Here is a 21323-nt window from a genome sequence, read left to right as displayed (position 1 = left end):
AGAACGTTGGAATTACAAACGTTTTCTCTAACCAGTCCCTATGCTTGTTCTGGTATGTAAATTTATAGATAACAATGGTAAACAAGTATGCAAAAAATACAATTCAAAAAAAATACTTAAGCAAACTCGAACGGTATACTTACTTCATTTGCTTTACTATCGTACTTTTTCCCGATTCTCCTGCCCCTGAAACAAACAATTCAAGAATGTAAACAACTATATTTCATGTCAGAATCACTTATTTATAAGAAATGCATTCAGCTCAAACTTTTCAAAACTTGTTTATTTCTACTCAGAAAAGATTTCTATTACAAATAACTTTTTCGTTGTAAACATATTATTTATTAAGGTCAAACTTTTTATCCACAATCAATAATGATTTAGTATTTAAAATTTTCATAAAATAAAAATTATTAGTGTTTTAATCTTAAAAAAATCTTTTTTTAAACAGTTGCTTACCCCATCTAGCGGTAATCACCCATATTAAACCGTTTTTTTGACAGATTACAACTATCGGTATCAATTCATACCTAGGGGTAATACTTGACAGTAAACTAAACTGGAACTCACACTTAGATGAGGTGAGGAAAAAGGCCATCATGACAAACCAGATCTGCCGCAGGCTCCTAGGAAGGAACTGGGGTCTCAAACCACGAATGGCTCATTGGGCCTACGTAGCAATAATCAGACCCATGGTCACCTACGCCTCATTGGTTTGGTGGCCAAAAACAAAACATAAGACAGCTCAACAACAGCTGACACAAATCCAGCGGTTAGCATGTCTTAACATAACGAGTGCAATGAAATCCTGTCCGACGGCTGCTTTGGAAGCCCTACTCGGTCTCACACCGCTCCACATATATATACAAAAGGAGGCAGCCTTAAGTGCCTTATCACTGAAAACAGTTTCTTCACTCAAGTTGATGCAGGTTAATCTCAGAGGACACCTCGAGATCCTCAAAGACCCATGTCTAAATCACCTGATTGAAATTAAAACGGACCTTATACCGACGGAATACAATTTCAACCAACCGTATAAGGTCATATTTAGTAGCAGGGATGATTGGGCGAAAGGAGGGCGTCAACTAAAAAGAGGAGCCCTAGCCTGGTACACCGATGCTTCAAAGACAGTAAGATCTGGAGTAGGCATGGGCATCAGTGGACCAAATAGCCACATCAAATTGCCCCTCAGCTCGGACTTAACAATTTTCCAAGCAGAAGTTCTTGCTATAAACTTCTGCACCGCTTTGAACCTACAGAAGGGACAAAAAGGTGCATCTATAAACATTTTCACAGACAGTCGGGCCGCCTTAAAGGCAATTCAGGCCTACACGTGTGGCTCCGCACTGATCAGAAAGTGCACCAACAACCTGAGAGAACTCGCTAGGGGCAATGATATTACCCTATGGTGGGTTCCAGGTCACAGCAACATTGAGGGTAATGAGAAGGCCGACAAGCTGGCCAAAGAGGCAGCAAACACGCCCTTCATTGGACCCCAACCTGGATGTGGACTACAAAAAAAGCCACCTAAAACAAATAATCAACAACTGGGAGGCTTCAAAGATAGCCTTACGCTGGAAAGAACTTCCAGGTCACAGACAAGCGAAGAGTATGATAACTCCGTCGCAAAACAAAACCAAAGAGGTTTTATGCCTCAGCAAAGGGGATCTAAGAACGCTCTCAGGCTACCTAACCGGCCATGTGCCCCTAAAATACCACCTCTTCCACATTGGACAAGCTGAGGATCAAACTTGTCGACTATGCAACGATGAGTCAGAAACTGCTGAACATATACTGTGCAATTGCGTCGCCAGAGGACGTCTAAGGCACAACGTCTTCGGTAAAACTCCCCTGTTACCTACCGACATAAAGGTTCAAGACCTCAGGACAATACTAAGGTTGATTAAGGACCTACATTTGCCCTAAACCTTTGGAGGGCTAAAGTTACAATAGATCTTATAGGTCGCGGTAACGAGAGGGGCCGCCCTCCTCAGCCCGGCAGCAATAATAATAATAATAAATTCATACATACAGATGTATTTGAATAACATTGTCAAAGTTAGGAGGTGATTTTTAAACCCAGATTCTTACAGAAACTGTGGGTTCAGATTATATTGAGATGCGTTAATCTGTTAATCTAATCTGCTGCCTGCAGAGCTTGAGAGAGGGTTGAAAAACATGACAGTACGATTTTTCTCAAACAGTCTCATGCTGCTCACCATGCGCTGCAGACCGTAAAAACGGTGTCGGCTCTGACTAATGAGTATAAAAGGACTTTTTGTAATACGCGACGGTAATGAAAGCTATTACAGTACTCAAAGGAGTGCTGTAATGAGACTCCTTACAGCATCCGATGCTGTAATGAGATTTTAGTATTTTTTGTCTAAACACGTTCTTAGCATCGAATGGAATGTCCACAATTTATTTATTTATTTATTATTGGGACACAAACAGGGAGGATATCCCCAGTGAAGCATTCCTCATACAAACAAAGCACTTAACTACAAACCAAGCAAAAAAACGAGAAAAAAAAAATAACAATAATTATAACATTAACTATGAAAATAATAATAACAGCATTGATAGTTGCTAATTAAAAAAAAATTACAAAAAAAAAGCGAAAAATATTATATAATTGTACTACAATACAGAAGTTAACAACTAAACGTTACGTAATAGTAATTCTCTAAATGAACGCAACGAGAGTCCAAATAGAGTAACATGGTTGAAGTCCTGATTGTAAGTATTCAAAAGCCGAATGATAGGCGAGTTTAGATGAGCGTTCGTGTTCGATGTGCCTAAAAGGAATGTAGTATTCCGCCGCGTGAAACGCTGTGGTACATTAAAGTTCAAAACAGACAGAAGATCAGGTGCGTCCAGCAAGCCATTGACCAGTTTGAAAAGAAAAATTAAGTCTGAGACTAGCCGACGCTGCCGCAGGGATAATAAGTTAAAAACCACACAGCGTCTATCGTAATCGCAATAGGGAAGATGATATTTGTAAGCCAGATAGCGTACAAAGCGTCGTTGAACCGCTTCAATGCGATCACGATAGACCGCGTACATAGGATTCCACACTATGGAAGCATAGGATAATACGCTATTAACAAATGCCATATAAAGGGATTTAATGCTTGTAAAATTGGTAAACTGTCTACTTATTCTGATAACAAACCCTAGGTTACGCAGGGCTTTCGCCACCATGACTTCGATGTGAAGGTGATATCTCAATTTGGCATCAAGTATAATGCCACGATCCTTCACTCTAACATAAGACATTAAGTTAGACTCAACCGATCGGCCAGACAAGAATCCATGTTGTTCAGTAATGAGAGAGTGGGCAATAGAGTGGTTAAAGTAATCGCAAACAATTTTTTCAAAAACCTTGGGAATAGACGAGATAATAGAAATTGGACGGTAATTAGATACCAACTGTCTATTCCCTGATTTAAATATTGGAACGACAAAAGCTGTCTTCCACGCGCGCGGAAAAGTACCTTCGGCAGCAAACTCCCTCAAAAAGGAAGATGGAATACCATCCGGACCAGAGCCAGAGGACTTGTCAAAATGGGTCAAAACATTGAGGACTGCGTCAGCAGAGAACCAAGGTGAAACACCCTGGCCACCGAAGACCATTGAGCGGTCAATACTACCATCTACGAAAACCGAGGCGAAATACTCTGCAAATGCACAAGAGATATCAGGACCTGAGGTCACCATTGACCCATCAACAGAAAACATAGCGGCCGGCAAGCCAGACACATCCCCTTTCCTGGACTTAACAAAGGACCAGATTCCTTTGGGATTTTCCATAATCCCCGCCTGAATCGAGTTTAAGTAATCTCTATAATCAGCCGCAATAAGCCTCTTAGACCTGGAGCGCAAGATAGAGATCACTATTATGGCGAGTAGATTTCCATTTTTTATAGTAAAGTAGCTTTTCTTTAATGACACGAATAGTTGAACGTTTGTACCAGTAAGGAAAACGTTGCTTAGGCAGAAAGCGCTTAGAAACGTCTCTGTTAATTACATAATTAACGCGGTCATAGAAAACTTCAACCATGCTCTCCACGCCCATCCCAGCAAAAACAGTTTGCCAATCGATACTATTTAAGAAACACTTGATAGCTCCGGAATTCGAGGTTCTTAAAAAGAAAGCGAACATTCGGACCATCACTCAGACAAATGAACATGCCCGATAATAAGAATTCAAACGGTGGATGGTGGCAGTCAGGATCCGCAAGCGGATCGTTGCAGAGGTGTATGCTTTCGACTCGACCGTTAGCGCATAGAACAAGATCAAGAATTCTATTATTAATATTCGATACATTATTAAATTGACTAAAATTACAATATGAATAAATGTTAAGAAAATCAATCGCGCGACGGTCGAAATTCCCTGTGGGAATTAATACATCATCTTCAGACATAGACCAAGAGATAGTTGGCATGTTGAAATCACCTATAATAACAATCATAATTTCCGGGTAGGCATCGCGCACAGCAGACACACTGGACAAAAACAGATTCAGCGCTTCATCAGCAGAAGGAGGAAGATAAACACAGCACAAAAGAAAAATTAGTTGACCGCACTGAACTTTCAACCACAAGTCAATTAGAAATTGTCAATTCAAATTTCTATTTTTAATTTTTACGGTGTTACCACTTGCTACATACCTATTTCCCTACATTGTCAAAATTTATTTTATTTTTGTTAAAAAAAAAAGAATAGAAACGCGAATTACAAAAAATAGCATAAAAAAACACGTTTCATAAGACTTAAAAAACTCGTGGTTTCGCTACTCGTTTTTAATCTTGAATTCGTGCATTTCAAGCGTATATTACGAAACTAGTTTTTTAATATACTATTAAACCCACAGTCACTCTGGGGTTGCTGGCAATGAGGCGATAGATGAGCTAGCGCTAAAGCGTTTGTAGGCCTAAAGCCAGCAGTTGGGATATCATTTGCGATGGCCAAACATAGGATTGGACTGTGGGCTGAAGAGAGACTTCGCCTACTGTGAACGAGTTCTGCTAGAATGAGACAGCCCATTTCCACTTGAGCTTTGCCACAATGTTGACCGCATCATTTACGCCAGTTCTTCTTCATAGGTCTTTATTTCGTATGTGGTCCCTCAGGGTTACACCCAGCATCGACCTCTTCATCTTTCTTTGCGTTACTTTGAGCTTTTCCACCGTTAATGTTAAAGTTTCGAAACCGTACGTCATAACTAAAAGAAAAAGCACGCATTGATTGAAAGCTTTTGTTTTCAATATATACAGGAATATCGCTCATGAAGATGTCTCAAAGTTTCCTGTAGGCTGCCCATGCGAGTATCATCCTTCTGTTTAGTTCGCTTGTTTGATTATTATCTCTCGATACACGAACCTCATGGCCAAGATATATCGCTGCGATGCGAACTGCTCAACTGAGATGAGTACTTTAAGAGCAATAGTGAAAAAGACAAGAAGAGATAGAGTTAGGAATAAAATTGTAAGAGAATTTTGTGGAATCGGAGATGTCATGAGATTTGCTAGGGGAAAAATAAAAAATTTAATGAATACTTCTAAACCTGGCTGATTAAGACAGCAAGAGATCAAAGATTAGCTAGAAAGAGATCCCGTGAGACCAGGAAGTTGGATTTCCAGCACTAATGAAACACCATGAATGATGCGTAAAAAACAGGTTACAACCTGAATAAAAGAAGAAGAATAATAAGATCTTAAACGAACTACTTAATTTTCAATTGGAAATCAACAATCTCATGGATCTTGTAATCTTATACTCAATTCAGGACATTCAAAGTTGTTTTTCAAGCATTAAAGAAATCTTCTAAAGAAACTTTCCCGAAATATATGTACACTTTAAAGATAATAATACCAGGAATGTGTATAAATTTGTTAGACAGAGGCACAAAGCGCACACAGCTCTATGCTGAGATGGAACAGGAAAAATAATATGTGAGAATGAAGTGAATGACATTTGGAAAAATTATTTCCAAAACCTATGAAGCATAGAAACTGATTTGGAAATAGAGAGCAGTCCATCACACCAAAGAAAGGATAGTGTCATGGAACCTATATCAATCAGTGAGGTTCAAAACGCAATCACTACGTCAAAACATGGGAAGGCATCAGGGATTAATGACATACCATCGAAAGTATTCAAGATAGAAGTATTGATATTAGAGCTTGGAACAAGATTTGTCCTAAATTTTGTTCTAAATTGTTCTAATTTTGTTCAGCATCGGTTTCATCTCTCGAAGACTATCAGAAATAAGGACTATATCGTCCGCGTAGCGCAAATTACTTAGGTATTGCCATCAATGTTTATACCTTTTTGGGTCCAATCCAGTTGTTTAAATGCACTCTCCAGGACTGTGATGAACAATTTGGGTTCAACATTATATCGCCTTGTCTTATTTGGGCCCAATGGGTATTCGGTCAGTACTTTCATGCAATTTTACCGGGAATGTAGCATTCTTGTAAATGTTATAAATAAGCTTGGTGTATCGATAATGGACTCTGCATTCTTGAAGTACTTGCAAAACTGCCATCAACTCAATTTAAATCAAATTTTATAAATACCTCTAAATACCCATCTTGGGTAAATACCCCCGGGTATATATCCAGGGAACTTTCCCTTGAAAATAAATACCCAGGTATTTAACAACACTGAGTTCTTTATTAACATCGCCACTGTCAAACCTGGGAATATTTTAGGACTTGCTCGTAGCAGCATTAAAGTTTTAATGGGTGTCTTTACTGAGTACTGATGATTAAAGAAATTCTTCTCGACAGGAGCACTAGGTACTGGGGGATTCACCGACCGTGGATTTAATGGTCAAGAAAAGGATGGCTCAGGGAAGAAATGGACGAACAGATGAAGACAGCGTGGCGAGAAAGATGGAAGAGAGTAAATGTTTGATACCAGAAATAAAATCGTGTCTAGAAAGAAAGTGGGGAGAAGTCACTTATGCCATGACAAAGTTTTTGAGTGGATATGGATGTTTTAAAGCATACCTGCAATTCCAAAAAGAGCAGATAGTGACCAGTGCGTGTATTGTGGAGAGAAGGACGCATACCTTTTATCACTGCCCAAGATGGATGAGCATGGCGAAAGAAATGAACTCAAAAAAAATACCATCCAAATTATGTTATAAAACGAAAAAATGAGAGATTGTGGAGGAATATGTGAGAGAAGTGATTCAGGCGAAGGAGAAAATACAGGAATGAAATATTATGATCGACAAAGAACGTAAAGAGACAGATACCTGTATTCTCATGAGACACCTCAACATGTTGAGCCTAGCCGACGATGTGAGGAGACGATTGAGCATGTTTTATGCTACTACTCTGTTTATCTTCCCAAAGGATCTGAATGTCTTTTCAAATTTGATGATGTTATCAATCGGTGTACAATAGATCTTTAAGATAATATAATTTATGTAAAGTAATGTAATCTAATCTGTTAATAAAATTCGTTATTAAGATTTGTTGGATATTACCAACTTAATTTAAAGAAAGATTTTAGGTTGGTAACATTACCTCTTTTAGCATTAACCATATTTTTTTGACATTTTAATTCTGTCAATTCCTTTTCCACTTAAAATTGTTAAATTTTACAAAATATTGTGTAATTGAACCCAAAAATTCCTCAAATAAAGTTTTTAACGCATAAATTACCTGTTTAACCCTTTGTGTCCCGACGGTACTTTAAAGTACCGGTAATTTTAAACACTCATTTTAAACTGTAGTTATCTATTCGGCGCATTTAGAGCTGTCTGTACTTTCTACTATACAAGTGTATACAAGAAATAATCTGTATAAAAAACGTCGCAATCCGCACTGTAGGATTTTTAGGTACACTTTAAACTTATTCATCCAGATGTGAGGTTAGAAGTTTAGTGAAAAGTGGTGCTGTTGAATTTTGTTGTTCAAGAAGGTATTTCTTTGATAAATGGTTATTAAGTGTGATTATTACAGATCATTTTAAAAAGAAAACATTGAGCTTAAATTTAAAATAAGTCTCATTCCTTAATTTCAATAAACATTGTTTCTAAGAATTTTTAAATTAGCATCTTTTTTGACTCTTTTAAATGTAAGTGTTGTTTCAACATTTTTTTTCTCTATATTTTTCCAATCCAACCCAACAATTATTATACATCATTTTAAAGAGAAAGCTTTGAGCTTTAATTTAAAATAAGTTTCATTCGTTAATTTCAATAAATACGGCTTACAGGAATTTTTAAATTAGCATCTTTTTAACATTTTTAGGTTATTCGAAAATGTAAGTTTTGTATCAAAATTTTTTTTCTCTATATTTTTCCAATCCAACCCAACAATTATTATACATCATTTTAAAGAGAAAGCTTTGAGCTTTAATTTAAAATAAGTTTCATTCCTTAACTTCAATAAATACGGCTTCCAGGAATTTTTAAAATAGCATCTTTTTTGACACTCTTAGGTTATACGAAAATGTAAGTTTTATTTAAACTTTTTTTTTCTCTATATTTTTCCAATCCAACCCAACAATTATTATACATCATTTTAAAGAGAAAGCTTTGAGCTTTAATTTAAAATAAGTTTCATTCCTTAATTTCAATAAATACGGCTTACAGGAATTTTTAAATTAGCATCTTTTTAACATTTTTAGGTTATTCGAAAATGTAAGTTTTGTTTCAAAATTTTTTTTCTCTATATTTTTCCAATCCAACCCAACAATTATTATACATCATTTTAAAGAGAAAGCTTTGAGCTTTAATTTAAAATAAGTTTCATTCCTTAACTTCAATAAATACGGCTTCCAGGAATTTTTAAAATAGCATCTTTTTTGACACTCTTAGGTTATACGAAAATGTAAGTTTTATTTAAACTTTTTTTTTCTCTATATTTTTCCAATCCAACCCAACAATTATTATACATCATTTTAAAGAGAAAGCTTTGAGCTTTAATTTAAAATAAGTTTCATTCCTTAATTTCAATAAATACGGCTTACAGGAATTTTTAAATTAGCATCTTTTTAACATTTTTAGGTTATTCGAAAATGTAAGTTTTGTTTCAAAATTTTTTTTCTCTATATTTTTCCAATCCAACCCAACAATTATTATACATCATTTTAAAGAGAAAGCTTTGAGCTTTAATTTAAAATAAGTTTCATTCCTTACCTTCAATAAATACGGCTTCCAGGAATTTTTAAAATAGCATCTTTTTTGACACTCTTAGATTATACGAAAATGTAAGTTTTATTTCAACTTTTTTTTTCTCTATATTTTTCCAATCCAACCCAACAATTATTATACATCATTTTAAAGAGAAAGCTTTGAGCTTTAATTTAAAATAAGTTTCATTCCTTAACTTCAATAAATACGGCTTCCAGGAATTTTTAAAATAGCATCTTTTTTGACACTCTTAGGTTATACGAAAATGTAAGTTTTATTTAAACTTTTTTTTTCTCTATATTTTTCCAATCCAACCCAACAATTATTATACATCATTTTAAAGAGAAAGCTTTGAGCTTTAATTTAAAATAAGTTTCATTCCTTAATTTCAATAAATACGGCTTACAGGAATTTTTAAATTAGCATCTTTTTAACATTTTTAGGTTATTCGAAAATGTAAGTTTTGTTTCAAAATTTTTTTTCTCTATATTTTTCCAATCCAACCCAACAATTATTATACATCATTTTAAAGAGAAAGCTTTGAGCTTTAATTTAAAATAAGTTTCATTCCTTAACTTCAATAAATACGGCTTCCAGGAATTTTTAAAATAGCATCTTTTTTGACACTCTTAGGTTATACGAAAATGTAAGTTTTATTTAAACTTTTTTTTTCTCTATATTTTTCCAATCCAACCCAACAATTATTATACATCATTTTAAAGAGAAAGCTTTGAGCTTTAATTTAAAATAAGTTTCATTCCTTAATTTCAATAAATACGGCTTACAGGAATTTTTAAATTAGCATCTTTTTAACATTTTTAGGTTATTCGAAAATGTAAGTTTTGTTTCAAAATTTTTTTTCTCTATATTTTTCCAATCCAACCCAACAATTATTATACATCATTTTAAAGAGAAAGCTTTGAGCTTTAATTTAAAATAAGTTTCATTCCTTACCTTCAATAAATACGGCTTCCAGGAATTTTTAAAATAGCATCTTTTTTGACACTCTTAGATTATACGAAAATGTAAGTTTTATTTCAACTTTTTTTTTCTCTATATTTTTCCAATCCAACCCAACAATTATTATACATCATTTTAAAGAGAAAGCTTTGAGCTTTAATTTAAAGTAAATTTCATTCCTTAATTTCAATAAATACGGCTTACAGGAATTTTTAAATTAGCATCTTTTTAACATTTTTAGGTTATTCGAAAATGTAAGTTTTGTTTCAAAATTTTTTTTCTCTATATTTTTCCAATCCAACCCAACAATTATTATACATCATTTTAAAGAGAAAGCTTTGAGCTTTAATTTAAAATAAGTTTCATTCCTTAACTTCAATAAATACGGCTTCCAGGAATTTTTAAAATAGCATCTTTTTTGACACTCTTAGGTTATACGAAAATGTAAGTTTTATTTAAACTTTTTTTTTCTCTATATTTTTCCAATCCAACCCAACAATTATTATACATCATTTTAAAGAGAAAGCTTTGAGCTTTAATTTAAAATAAGTTTCATTCCTTAATTTCAATAAATACGGCTTACAGGAATTTTTAAATTAGCATCTTTTTAACATTTTTAGGTTATTCGAAAATGTAAGTTTTGTTTCAAAATTTTTTTTCTCTATATTTTTCCAATCCAACCCAACAATTATTATACATCATTTTAAAGAGAAAGCTTTGAGCTTTAATTTAAAATAAGTTTAATTCCTTAACTTCAATAAATACGGCTTCCAGGAATTTTTAAAATAGCATCTTTTTTGACACTCTTAGGTTATACGAAAATGTAAGTTTTATTTAAACTTTTTTTTTCTCTATATTTTTCCAATCCAACCCAACAATTATTATACATCATTTTAAAGAGAAAGCTTTGAGCTTTAATTTAAAATAAGTTTCATTCCTTAATTTCAATAAATACGGCTTACAGGAATTTTTAAATTAGCATCTTTTTAACATTTTTAGGTTATTCGAAAATGTAAGTTTTGTTTCAAAATTTTTTTTCTCTATATTTTTCCAATCCAACCCAACAATTATTATACATCATTTTAAAGAGAAAGCTTTGAGCTTTAATTTAAAATAAGTTTCATTCCTTAACTTCAATAAATACGGCTTCCAGGAATTTTTAAAATAGCATCTTTTTTGACACTCTTAGATTATACGAAAATGTAAGTTTTATTTCAACTTTTTTTTTCTCTATATTTTTCCAATCCAACCCAACAATTATTATACATCATTTTAAAGAGAAAGCTTTGAGCTTTAATTTAAAGTAAATTTCATTCCTTAATTTCAATAAATACGGCTTACAGGAATTTTTAAATTAGCATCTTTTTAACATTTTTAGGTTATTCGAAAATGTAAGTTTTGTTTCAAAATTTTTTTTCTCTATATTTTTCCAATCCAACCCAACAATTATTATACATCATTTTAAAGAGAAAGCTTTGAGCTTTAATTTAAAATAAGTTTCATTCCTTAACTTCAATAAATACGGCTTCCAGGAATTTTTAAATTAGCACACTTTTAGATTATACGAAAATGTTAGTTTTAACTCAATACTCTTTTTCTCAATATTTTTTTAATTCAACCCATCGATTGTTACACATCGATTTAAACAGAAAGCTTCAAGCTTGAATTTAAAATAAGTTTTATTTCTTAATTTCAATAAACACGGTTTCCGGAAATTTTTTAATTAGCATCTTTTTTTACACTTAGACTATGCGAAAATAGGGGGATTGCATATTTTGCTAAAATTTTATTCCAAAGGCCTTTACCGAGTGTATTTTGATAGCGTTTTAATTCTGTTTGATTCTGTCACAAAGTTTCAAAATGTTTGACTTCTTGGGACACAAAGGGTTAAAGTAATTTTGAGTTTCAGAAAGAAACGAGTTTTCCTCCCAAATTAAATTATGCAAGAATATAATCTAAATTTGACATAACAAAGATGAGGAGAGTATTGATATTATTTCATATTGTCAAAACATTATTAATCGTAAACATCATCCTAAAATCATATAATCCCGTTAGATAACCATTTCTGAATCATTCGAATCAATCGAGATATGGTAATACCATTGTTTTTCAAAACAGGTAATAGAAAACAATAATCAAGGAAAACACAATAGATTGACGTGTATTGATTTTGAAAACGAATTACATTTATTATTACACAACGTAAATAAATAATTTAATTGCTATCGAATTTATCCGTTTGGTTGACGTTGAGTTAGGGGAATTGTGACATCCAATAATAGCAATAAAATGGGATAAATGAATTTCTACTTGTTGTACATCAATTTCCGTCCATTGATACATTGCTCGGTATTTTGGGTCAGAGAGGTCGGGGTCGAATCAGTTAAAACCGGCCACTTAAAAAGAATAAAATGAGATAAAACACCTTCATTCATCCTTGTTTCATTGGTGATCTCACAAAAACGATGAAGTAAATTGTTTCTATTTAATACACGTCGACCTTAGTCAATTAAAAGATCAACAGAAAGGAAATTGACAATTAAAAATTAAAAATAAAAATCGCATCCATTTTTGTTTCGCTTTTGTGAACTTTATCTAAAGTTTATTTAGATAAAGTTTCTACAATATTTGCATGGTAAAGAAAGCTGAATAAAGCCGGAAGTAAAAGTTTCAAAGGAGACCCTCTATTGTATTTTTTTTACAAGGATGTGTACACTTTTTACAAGTTACAAGTAGGTTGTGATGATACAATGGAGAACACTTCTTACTAGGTACTTATTTTTACTGGAGTTTTTCCGGAATCGATTAAAATAAAAAGTTTTTGTTTTATTGAAACCACTTTTTCTTTGTTAATTTTTTCACTGTTTCAATTTCCTTCTTCAGTCAGAAGGTTGTTCGAATTAAATGCCGTGAAAAGAAGAGAAACCTTCGAAGAGATAAATTAGAAGAGTGATCCAATCAGTATTGGAAGGCTGAAAGGGGAAAATCACTTTACTCGCCACGAGAATGAAATAAACTCGTAATTTCATTTTCTATCCGCCACAAAGGAAATAAAAAATTACAAATTATTTTGCTTTATTCATAAGGATATTGACAAAATGTCCAAATTTGTAAATCAACAATGTAAACGTCCATTTAATTATCGCCAAGTGGTTTTCAACAATATCAGCTGATTTTTTCCAATCTTTTTTCACGGAATAATTTGTTCTGTGTTAGTTTACATTTTAAGGGAAATGGTTATATTGAGACGAAGATTTCTCCACGGCTACGTTTGTTTAACAGAGAAACAGGATAAATGCGTTTAATAATAGAATCCTTGACGTAAGCACTCCTTGTATCCTGTGCTCTAGCGGTTTACATTATACCAGAGCAACGCACAGCGAAAATCATAAATATATTAGAACCAACGCTTTCACGGTGTTATTAGCACACAATTACGTTGTATTGAAAAAATAGTTTACAAATTGTTTTACAAATCCTAATGGGTCGTATAAAAAATATTGATTTAAAATATAAGATTGATTTTTTTTACTAATATCACCTATTTAATGTCGGAAGAGTAAAGTGAAGCACTCAAATTGAAAACCTCGGCGGGTTCAATTAGTTGGTAATTGTCTGTTAGCCTCACGGCACCATAACGACGACCCAATGACATTTATTAAACCTAATTAGACCGTTATTCTGACGTGATAATAGGTACTTTGTATAGTGGGAAAATATTTTCTTGTTACAAAAATTTTAAATAATTGAATCAAAGAAAATTCCAAAAAGTACAATCAACCTCACGATTCAACAATTCAGTTAAAGAAAACTTTTTGTAGTGGACAGAAAATCGTTGTAGTATTTGAATATATGCCAAAAACACGATATCGTTACAAACATAGTAGTACCTGTAATAGTATCGGGTTTCGAATGTTTCTAGTTCTAGATCTAATGTTAGTTCAATAAAAATATGCAACATAGTGATATTTTATGATAGCCATCTTAAGGCCCATTTTTACCACCTCCTGATAAATTTATCCGATAGATAAATCCAGTTCTTAGCCAATGAGAGCGCTTAAAACCGTGGTAACCATGGCAACTATCCTCTAGATAGTTTATCAGGAGGATGGTAAAAGTGGGCCTAAGGGCCGGTTTATCAATATCTAGTTAAGACGATTTATCTGTCAATTAAAATTGTAGCTGATAGATAACGTCGACGAATCGTTTATCCACCTGTAGTTTAGGGTAATCTTATAGATAAATGTGACATTTGGATACCCACCAGATTGAAGTACTGGTTAAAGGAGCCTATCCATGGTCATGCATGCATGACGAGCATTGCAAGCTATCATGCAAGATTGACCGTGGATGGGGTTGCATGAGACGGTTTCCTCGGCATGACAACCTGGCATGAGACAATTCAAACCGTTTTGGATTTCTATGGGCGGGGTATCTGGCTTGCAAGCAAGCGTGCACGTGGATGGCAATGCTGTTATGTATTTCGTCATTCCATCACTTTCAACATGGCTTGTGGAAGCGAGAACTCCTTTTGGATGGAATTTTTTGAAATATTTAGAGATCATGAGGAACTGTGGAAGGTTAAAAGCGGAAAATACAAGGATAAAAACGAACGGTCGAAGGGATATGATGTTTTATTAAAAAAAATATCAGGAAAAAGATAAAGATGTAACTATGGACACTTTAAAGAAAAAAATAAATACCATCCGAACCAACTATCGACGTGAGTTAAAAAAGGTGAAGATGAGCGAAAAATCGGGGGCCGCATCGAAAGATATTTACACTTCCTCTTTATGGTATTTTGATCACCTACACTATCTTAGGGATCAAGAAACACCGGATGTTGGCATATCAACATTAGATATTGAAGAAGGAGAAGATGTAAGTAAATAAACACAAACCTTTAACGATTAAAAACATTATTTTATAAATCCCAAATACAAGTGCTAATTATAATTATTATTATGCTGTTTGTTGAAATGGAACTGCACCAACGGTATTAAAATATATACGAAATTTATCTCTTACTTCTTTTGCAAAAAGGGTTGAATTTCGCGCATTTGTGTTGTTATTTATGATAATTATGTAAGTAGCAGCAAGCCAGAACAATTGTAGCACTTTTTTCGGGGGATAAATTTATCGTAGTTAATAAAACTCGAAATCTTGAGGCTAAAATTCCGAAAACATTCTCAACAATCTGTCGAGCTCCGGAAAACCTGTAATTACAAATGTCCTCTTCCAATGTTAAAGCCCTTTGGCTATATGGCTTCATTATATTTTCTTTCAAAGGAAAAGCGTCATCTGCTATAAATACGTATGGCACCTTTTCTGGAAAATTTGGTAGTTCTATTTTGCATCTGCTATCAACATCAGCACTATGCTGTGAGTCTTTTTGTAGTTAAAATAGTGGCTACCTCAATTTGCTGGTTTTATAATCGCTACATGTTTTCCATCTATTGCACCTAAGCAATTTGGGAAATTCCATCGGCTATTAAAATTTGATGCAATTTCTTTCCAGGCCTCTTTATTTCTTGGCATCTAGAAATTGCAAAGTATATTTAAATTTACTTTTAAAATTGTATCTTTTAGTATATGAACGTAATTTTAAAATGGTGTTTTTAGGCACCAGAAGATTCATTAGAACCCGAATCAACACAAGTAACTCCATCACGTCCAAAAAAACAAAAGTTGTCTAATGAAAGAAATGAATTTCTAAAAAAGGCAGTTAAACATTTAGACACAGTAAGTGATAAGGCAGAAATGCTCGGCAAAGTTTGGGCATCGCAATACAGAAAACTTTCCGTTGAGCAGCAACTGTATGCCAAGAAGCATATTGTTGACATTCTGTTTTACGAGTTAACTCGTCGATTATTATTAAAACGCAAGCTATATCACTCATTATAGATGTACCGATAATCAGTACTTACCACCGTCGAGGATACGGATTAAATGAATGAATAGCAAGCTTGCATGATAGTGTATGGAGAAAGTAAGAAACGGCATGAACAGCATGCATGACGAGCATGCATGACCGTGGATAGGCCCCTTAAGGGTTTACCTATTAGATATTGTCAAAAAAATGTGAGCACAAGTTTGGTTGCTTGGTGAAATGAAATGACAATAAAATCAAAATATAACGTCAAAAATAAATTAAGCTTATAATTGTGGTGATGGATAAGCAAGAGAAAGAAACGATCATCAAATTTTAGTACAGCAGAAAAGAACTTGCTGATGGATTTGGCAAACGAATATAAAAATGTTATAGAAAATAAATAATAATCTAGTAATTAAAAAAAAATAATAATATAATCTATAATCTAATACAGTATAATCTCGTCTCAATTTTAACCAAGATTAACAAAACTGTGTAATTTTTTAACCGAAATGTAACAAAAAAACGTGGTCGTCCAACTTCTCAAATTGGTTTTGACTTTTGTCTTCTTTTATAATATGGTCGTCGTTTATAATTTAAGAGTTTTTAAGAGTCTAAAAAATATTCATGCAGGAATTCCATTATAAAAGAGGTTTTGGAAAACAAAGCACAATGCCGAAAGCACACGGGAATGATAGCCTCCAAAACATCAGCTGTTTATATCAACTTCACAAACTAAAGCCAATTATTAAAATTTCACCAATTACGTTTCATTTCTGTTTCTAATGTTAACGCTCAGGGGTACCATCTATGTTCTATCTCGTAGGTTGCTGCCTGGCGGGTAGAAAGTTGCTGGATAAACGGTTCACTGAGGTTATCTGTTAGGCAAGTTTATCCATGAGTTGCGTATCTAACAGATTTAACTCGACATTGATAAACCGGCCCTAAGGCTCGTTACTACCATCTTCTGGTTAAGCTATCTAAGGGATTATTACCATGGTTACGGCTATTTTACGCGCTCTCATTGGCTAGTAGATGGGTTTATCTATTAGATAAATTTAATAAACGAGCCTAAGGCTCATTACTACCATCTTCTGGTTAAGCAATCTAAGGGATTATTACCACGGTTACGGCTATTTTGCGCGCTCTGATTGGGTAGTAGATGGGTTTATCTATAAGATAAATTTAACTAAAAGATGGTAGTAATGGACCTAAGGCCTAAGAGCCTAAGAAGGCCTAAGAGCCTAAGGCTCGTTACTACCATCTTCTAGGTTTAATGTTAGTTCTAGGTCTAGTGTCAGTTCTAGTTATGTATCATTAGAACTAACACTAGATTTAGACCTAGAAACATTCTGGTTTAGCCCTTCGTCTCTCAAGACGGCTAAACCCAAATGTTGGTGGCTCTAGTTCTGGTGTTATTTCTAATGATATAAAACTAGTAACATTAGAAACTTTCTAGTTCTAGGTCTAGTGTTAGTTCTAGTTTTAATTGTTATTCAGTGCTAGATTGTTGTTAATTCTTATTGAACTAAAACTAGACCAAGACATAGAAACATTCGGGTTTAGCCGTTAGTCTTTTAAGACCCACTTTTACCATCCTCCTGATAAACTATCTAGAGGATAGTTGCCATGGTTACGGCGGTTTTAAGCGCTCTCATTGGCTAAGAACTGGATTTAACTATCGGATAAATTTATCAGGAGGTGGTAAAAGTGGGCCTAAGACGGCTAAATCCGAATGTTTGTGAATCCGAAATCCGAATGTGAATTGTGCTGTGAAACGTGTGTTTTTCCAATGACATGGAAGAAAGCTGTAATAAAACCGCTTTCCAAAATTTCTAAACCTACGGCACTTAGCGACTTGAGACCCATTAGTATTCTGCCAGTATTAGCAAAGGTTGCAGAAAAAATTCTTTATGAACAAATGGTCTCCTTTGTGGGGGAGAATGACATACTACCACAGAACCAATCGGGTTTCAGACGAGGTTACAGTAGCACGACAGCATTGATATATATCATTGATGATATAATTCGCGAAACCGATTTAACAGTTCTTTGCTTACTAGACTATTCAAAGGCGTTCGATACGATCAATCATGAGACAATGGCATCAATTTTGAGGCATTCCAGTTTTGATGATAAGTCTACCCGCTTATTATATGATTTTCTGACACATAGTCAACAAGCCGTATTTATGGGTGATGAACAATCTGAATATCAATACACTAGTTCGGGCGTTCCTTAGGGTTCTATACTCTCGCCTTTGCTTTATGCTTTATATACATCAAATTTTCACCAAGGAGTTATGCATTGCAAGACCATTTTTACGACACGCAAATATACTATTCTTTTGCGGCTCATGATATAAAACAGGCTTGTGCACGAATTAATAGTGATCTAGAATATTTGTGTGATACCTCAAGCCGACATGGACTTAAAATTAATCAGAAAAAATCAAACGTAATTGACTTACAAATTTGTGTAAATAACCTATTCAAAAAATAGTAAAAAAACTTAAGCATTTTAATCGATGAGGGCCTTACTTTTAATGAACACGTCAATAAATGCGTCCAAAGAGCTTACAAAGAGCCTTGTTAATCATAGTGCAAAAGTGCGCCTATGTGAAAGTTTAGTACTATCAATGTTTAATTATGGCGATGCATTGCATGCACCCTTTCTGTCTTATGCATTGAAGAGGAAAATTCAAAATTTGCAAAACACCTGTACCAGACTAACTTTTGGGTTGAAACGCAGAGATCATGTCAGCTGTAAGCTGCCGGTTTTAAAATGGTTGAACATGCAGGGGAGAAGAATGTTGCATGCTGTAGGTTTTTACCATAAATTTGCCAACTCTACATAAACCGGCGTATCTTGTAAAAAAGTTGTCTTTTCGGGGTGACTTGCACTCGGTTAATGTGAGGTTTAAGGGAAGATTATCTCCACCTATATTCCACACTATGAGTTTTAAAAAATGCTTCTTATACCAGATATGCAAAGTAATTAATGAGCTCCCTTCTGGTTGCGCATTGACAGAGTGTGGGTCTGCCGCCACCGTCAGGAAGCGCTATGCTGATTTTCTGTTTGGGGAGCAGTGTTCGCAATACCTGTAAATCTCTTAATAGTCACAGATCTTTGCTTTTGCATTTGAATATTTTTGGAATCTTTTTGTTCTATCTAAATTTGTTCTTAATTTCTGGAGAACCCTTTCGAGTACTGACATGGTATCGATAACGACTTGTAGTAGTTAAAACTATATATTTACAACGCTATACTGGTTTTTTTATATACTTTATGGTGAGGTGGAAGAATAATATATATTGAACCTCACCATAAGATTAATCAGTTGTTTATTGTAAACCATTTTTAGTTGCTTATTCTGAAGTGTAGTACATTGTGATCAATAAATATTATTGTCTGGTAGTCTGGTGTTAGTTCTAATAATATAAAACTAGAACTAACACTTGCCCTAGAACTAGAAGCATTCGAGTTTAGCCTTTCGTTTCCTAAGATGGCTAAACGCGAATGTTGCTGATTCTAGGTCTGGTGTTATTTCTAATGATATAAAACTAGAACGAACACTAGACCTAGAACTAGAAACATTCCGTTTGACCATACCTCTTTTAAGGCCCACTTTTACCATCCTCCTGATAAACTATCTAGAGGATAGTTGCCATGGTTACCACGGTTTTAAGCGCTCTCATTGGCTAAGAACTGAATTTATCTATCGGATAAATTTATCAGGAGGGAGTAAAAGTGGGCCTAAGATGGCTAGTAGGTGGTAAGTAGCGCTAGTTAGCATAAAATATCTAACACTGGACATAGAACTAGAAACATTCAGGTTTAGCCGTGCGTCTTCAAACCAGATACTTTATGGTTCTAGGTCTAGTGTTAGTTCTAGTTTTACACTAGCATTATCACCAGAACTAACACAAGACCTAGAACTAGAATCATTCGGGTTTAGCCATCTTGAGACACGTGTGGCTAAATCCGAATGTTTCTAATTCTAGTTTTAGTTCTAGTTTTAATTATTTAACATTTATTAAACCTAATTAGGCTGTTATTCTGACGTGATTGTATAGTGTGAAAATATTTTCTTGCAAATTTGCAACACAAAAATTTAAAATAATTGAATCAAAGAAAATTCCAAAAAGTACAATCAACCTCGAGATTCAACAATGATTCAGTTAAAGAAAACGTTTTGTAGTGGACAGAAATTCGTTGTAGTATTTGAACATATGCCAAAAACACGACATCGTTACGTTAGGTTTTCAAACTGATTTTCAAATCGTATTTCATTGCCAATTAGTGGACGCATTACGTGTCAAAAATCACGTAACTTAATGAACCGTTGAAATGACTTATGATTTCATAATGATTTTCTATTTTGGCATGTTCAATACTACGACAATCCCCGACTTTGAACCAAAAAATTTATTACATTACCTAAAAGTAATAATTTAATTTCTTTGGTTTTCTTTTCCTTCTCTACTTTGATTTCTTGATTAATCTTTTTCGTCCGAGCGATCGCTGCACGTTCCTCCGCAGAAACCGTGCAACCCATGTTGAAGAGATCACCGCACGTAGCCGTTGTTGCGGAAGACAGTTTGAATGCGTTTAAAGAAATATTTCTTAAAACTAATAAAAAGAATAAAAATTTTTATTTTATCAATTATTTTTTGTATAGGATGTTTTATTTAATAAAAATTTTAGTTCCAAATCGAAATGAAAGCGTAGAATTTTAAAATAAAGTTTGTTCTTTTTATAACTTGATGAATATTTAAACACATCAACTACAAAAAAAAGTTTTTTAATTAAAGCTAAAACCCAGAGTGGTATTTTTTTTAGACCATCCATTTTATGTTAAATCAATTTACTAATGGTTTTATGTTATAATAACCAAACAAATACGATTTTTATAGACATTCTAATTTTAATAATGTGTGTTAACAAATATTACTTTATAACAGGGCAATTGGAAATCTGCAAAACGCGATTTTTTAAATAAAGAGTCAGTAGAAATTGTTAAATCTGCTTAATATGTGAGATACTGTTTTATCAGAATGCAGAGTTTGATAATATAGATAAATGTTTGGCAGGTCTTAAAAATCAACATAAACCAAATCGTAGTGGATGCACTGGGCACAAGGATCACCAATGCTAATGGTTATCATAGAAACAAAAATCTGGGTTCACATCGAAGAGAAAGCTAGTCCAAGAAAAAATTATTCCAACAAGAAACTACACCAACTACATAAGCACAAGGAGCAAACCACAAAATAAGGCAAATAAAGAGAGAAAATTGGAAAACAAATCTGGGTAATTGTTCAGAG

The 21323-nt window shown here is 33.8% G+C and overlaps 2 protein-coding genes across 3 annotated transcripts in view; both read right to left on the bottom strand.

Annotated features, from left to right (window-relative positions):
- The window catches only part of LOC111420849 (shavenoid), a 372982-nt gene that overhangs the window by 62666 nt on the left and 288993 nt on the right, over window positions 1-21323 (bottom strand). The window lies entirely within an intron of this gene.
- Window positions 1-21323, bottom strand: part of LOC111416000 (G protein alpha o subunit) — an 81407-nt gene that overhangs the window by 39209 nt on the left and 20875 nt on the right. The window contains exons 2-3 of one of the 2 annotated variants that reach the window (XM_023047917.2): window positions 20437-20628; window positions 144-186 (exon numbers count right to left, since the gene is read on the bottom strand). In XM_023047917.2, coding sequence (XP_022903685.1) covers window positions 144-186; window positions 20437-20554 — 161 coding nt within the window. In that variant the 5' untranslated portion in view covers window positions 20555-20628. The remainder of the gene's footprint in view (window positions 1-143; window positions 187-20436; window positions 20629-21323) is intronic. The other variant, XM_023047916.2, reaches the window with a different exon arrangement.

The sequence above is a fragment of the Onthophagus taurus genome, chromosome 7 (genome assembly GCF_036711975.1).
Source record: "Onthophagus taurus isolate NC chromosome 7, IU_Otau_3.0, whole genome shotgun sequence".
NCBI classification, from domain to species: domain Eukaryota; kingdom Metazoa; phylum Arthropoda; class Insecta; order Coleoptera; family Scarabaeidae; genus Onthophagus; species Onthophagus taurus.
The sequence above is the reverse complement of the archived record's forward strand: the minus strand, read 5'-3'. Positions and strand labels throughout refer to the sequence as shown.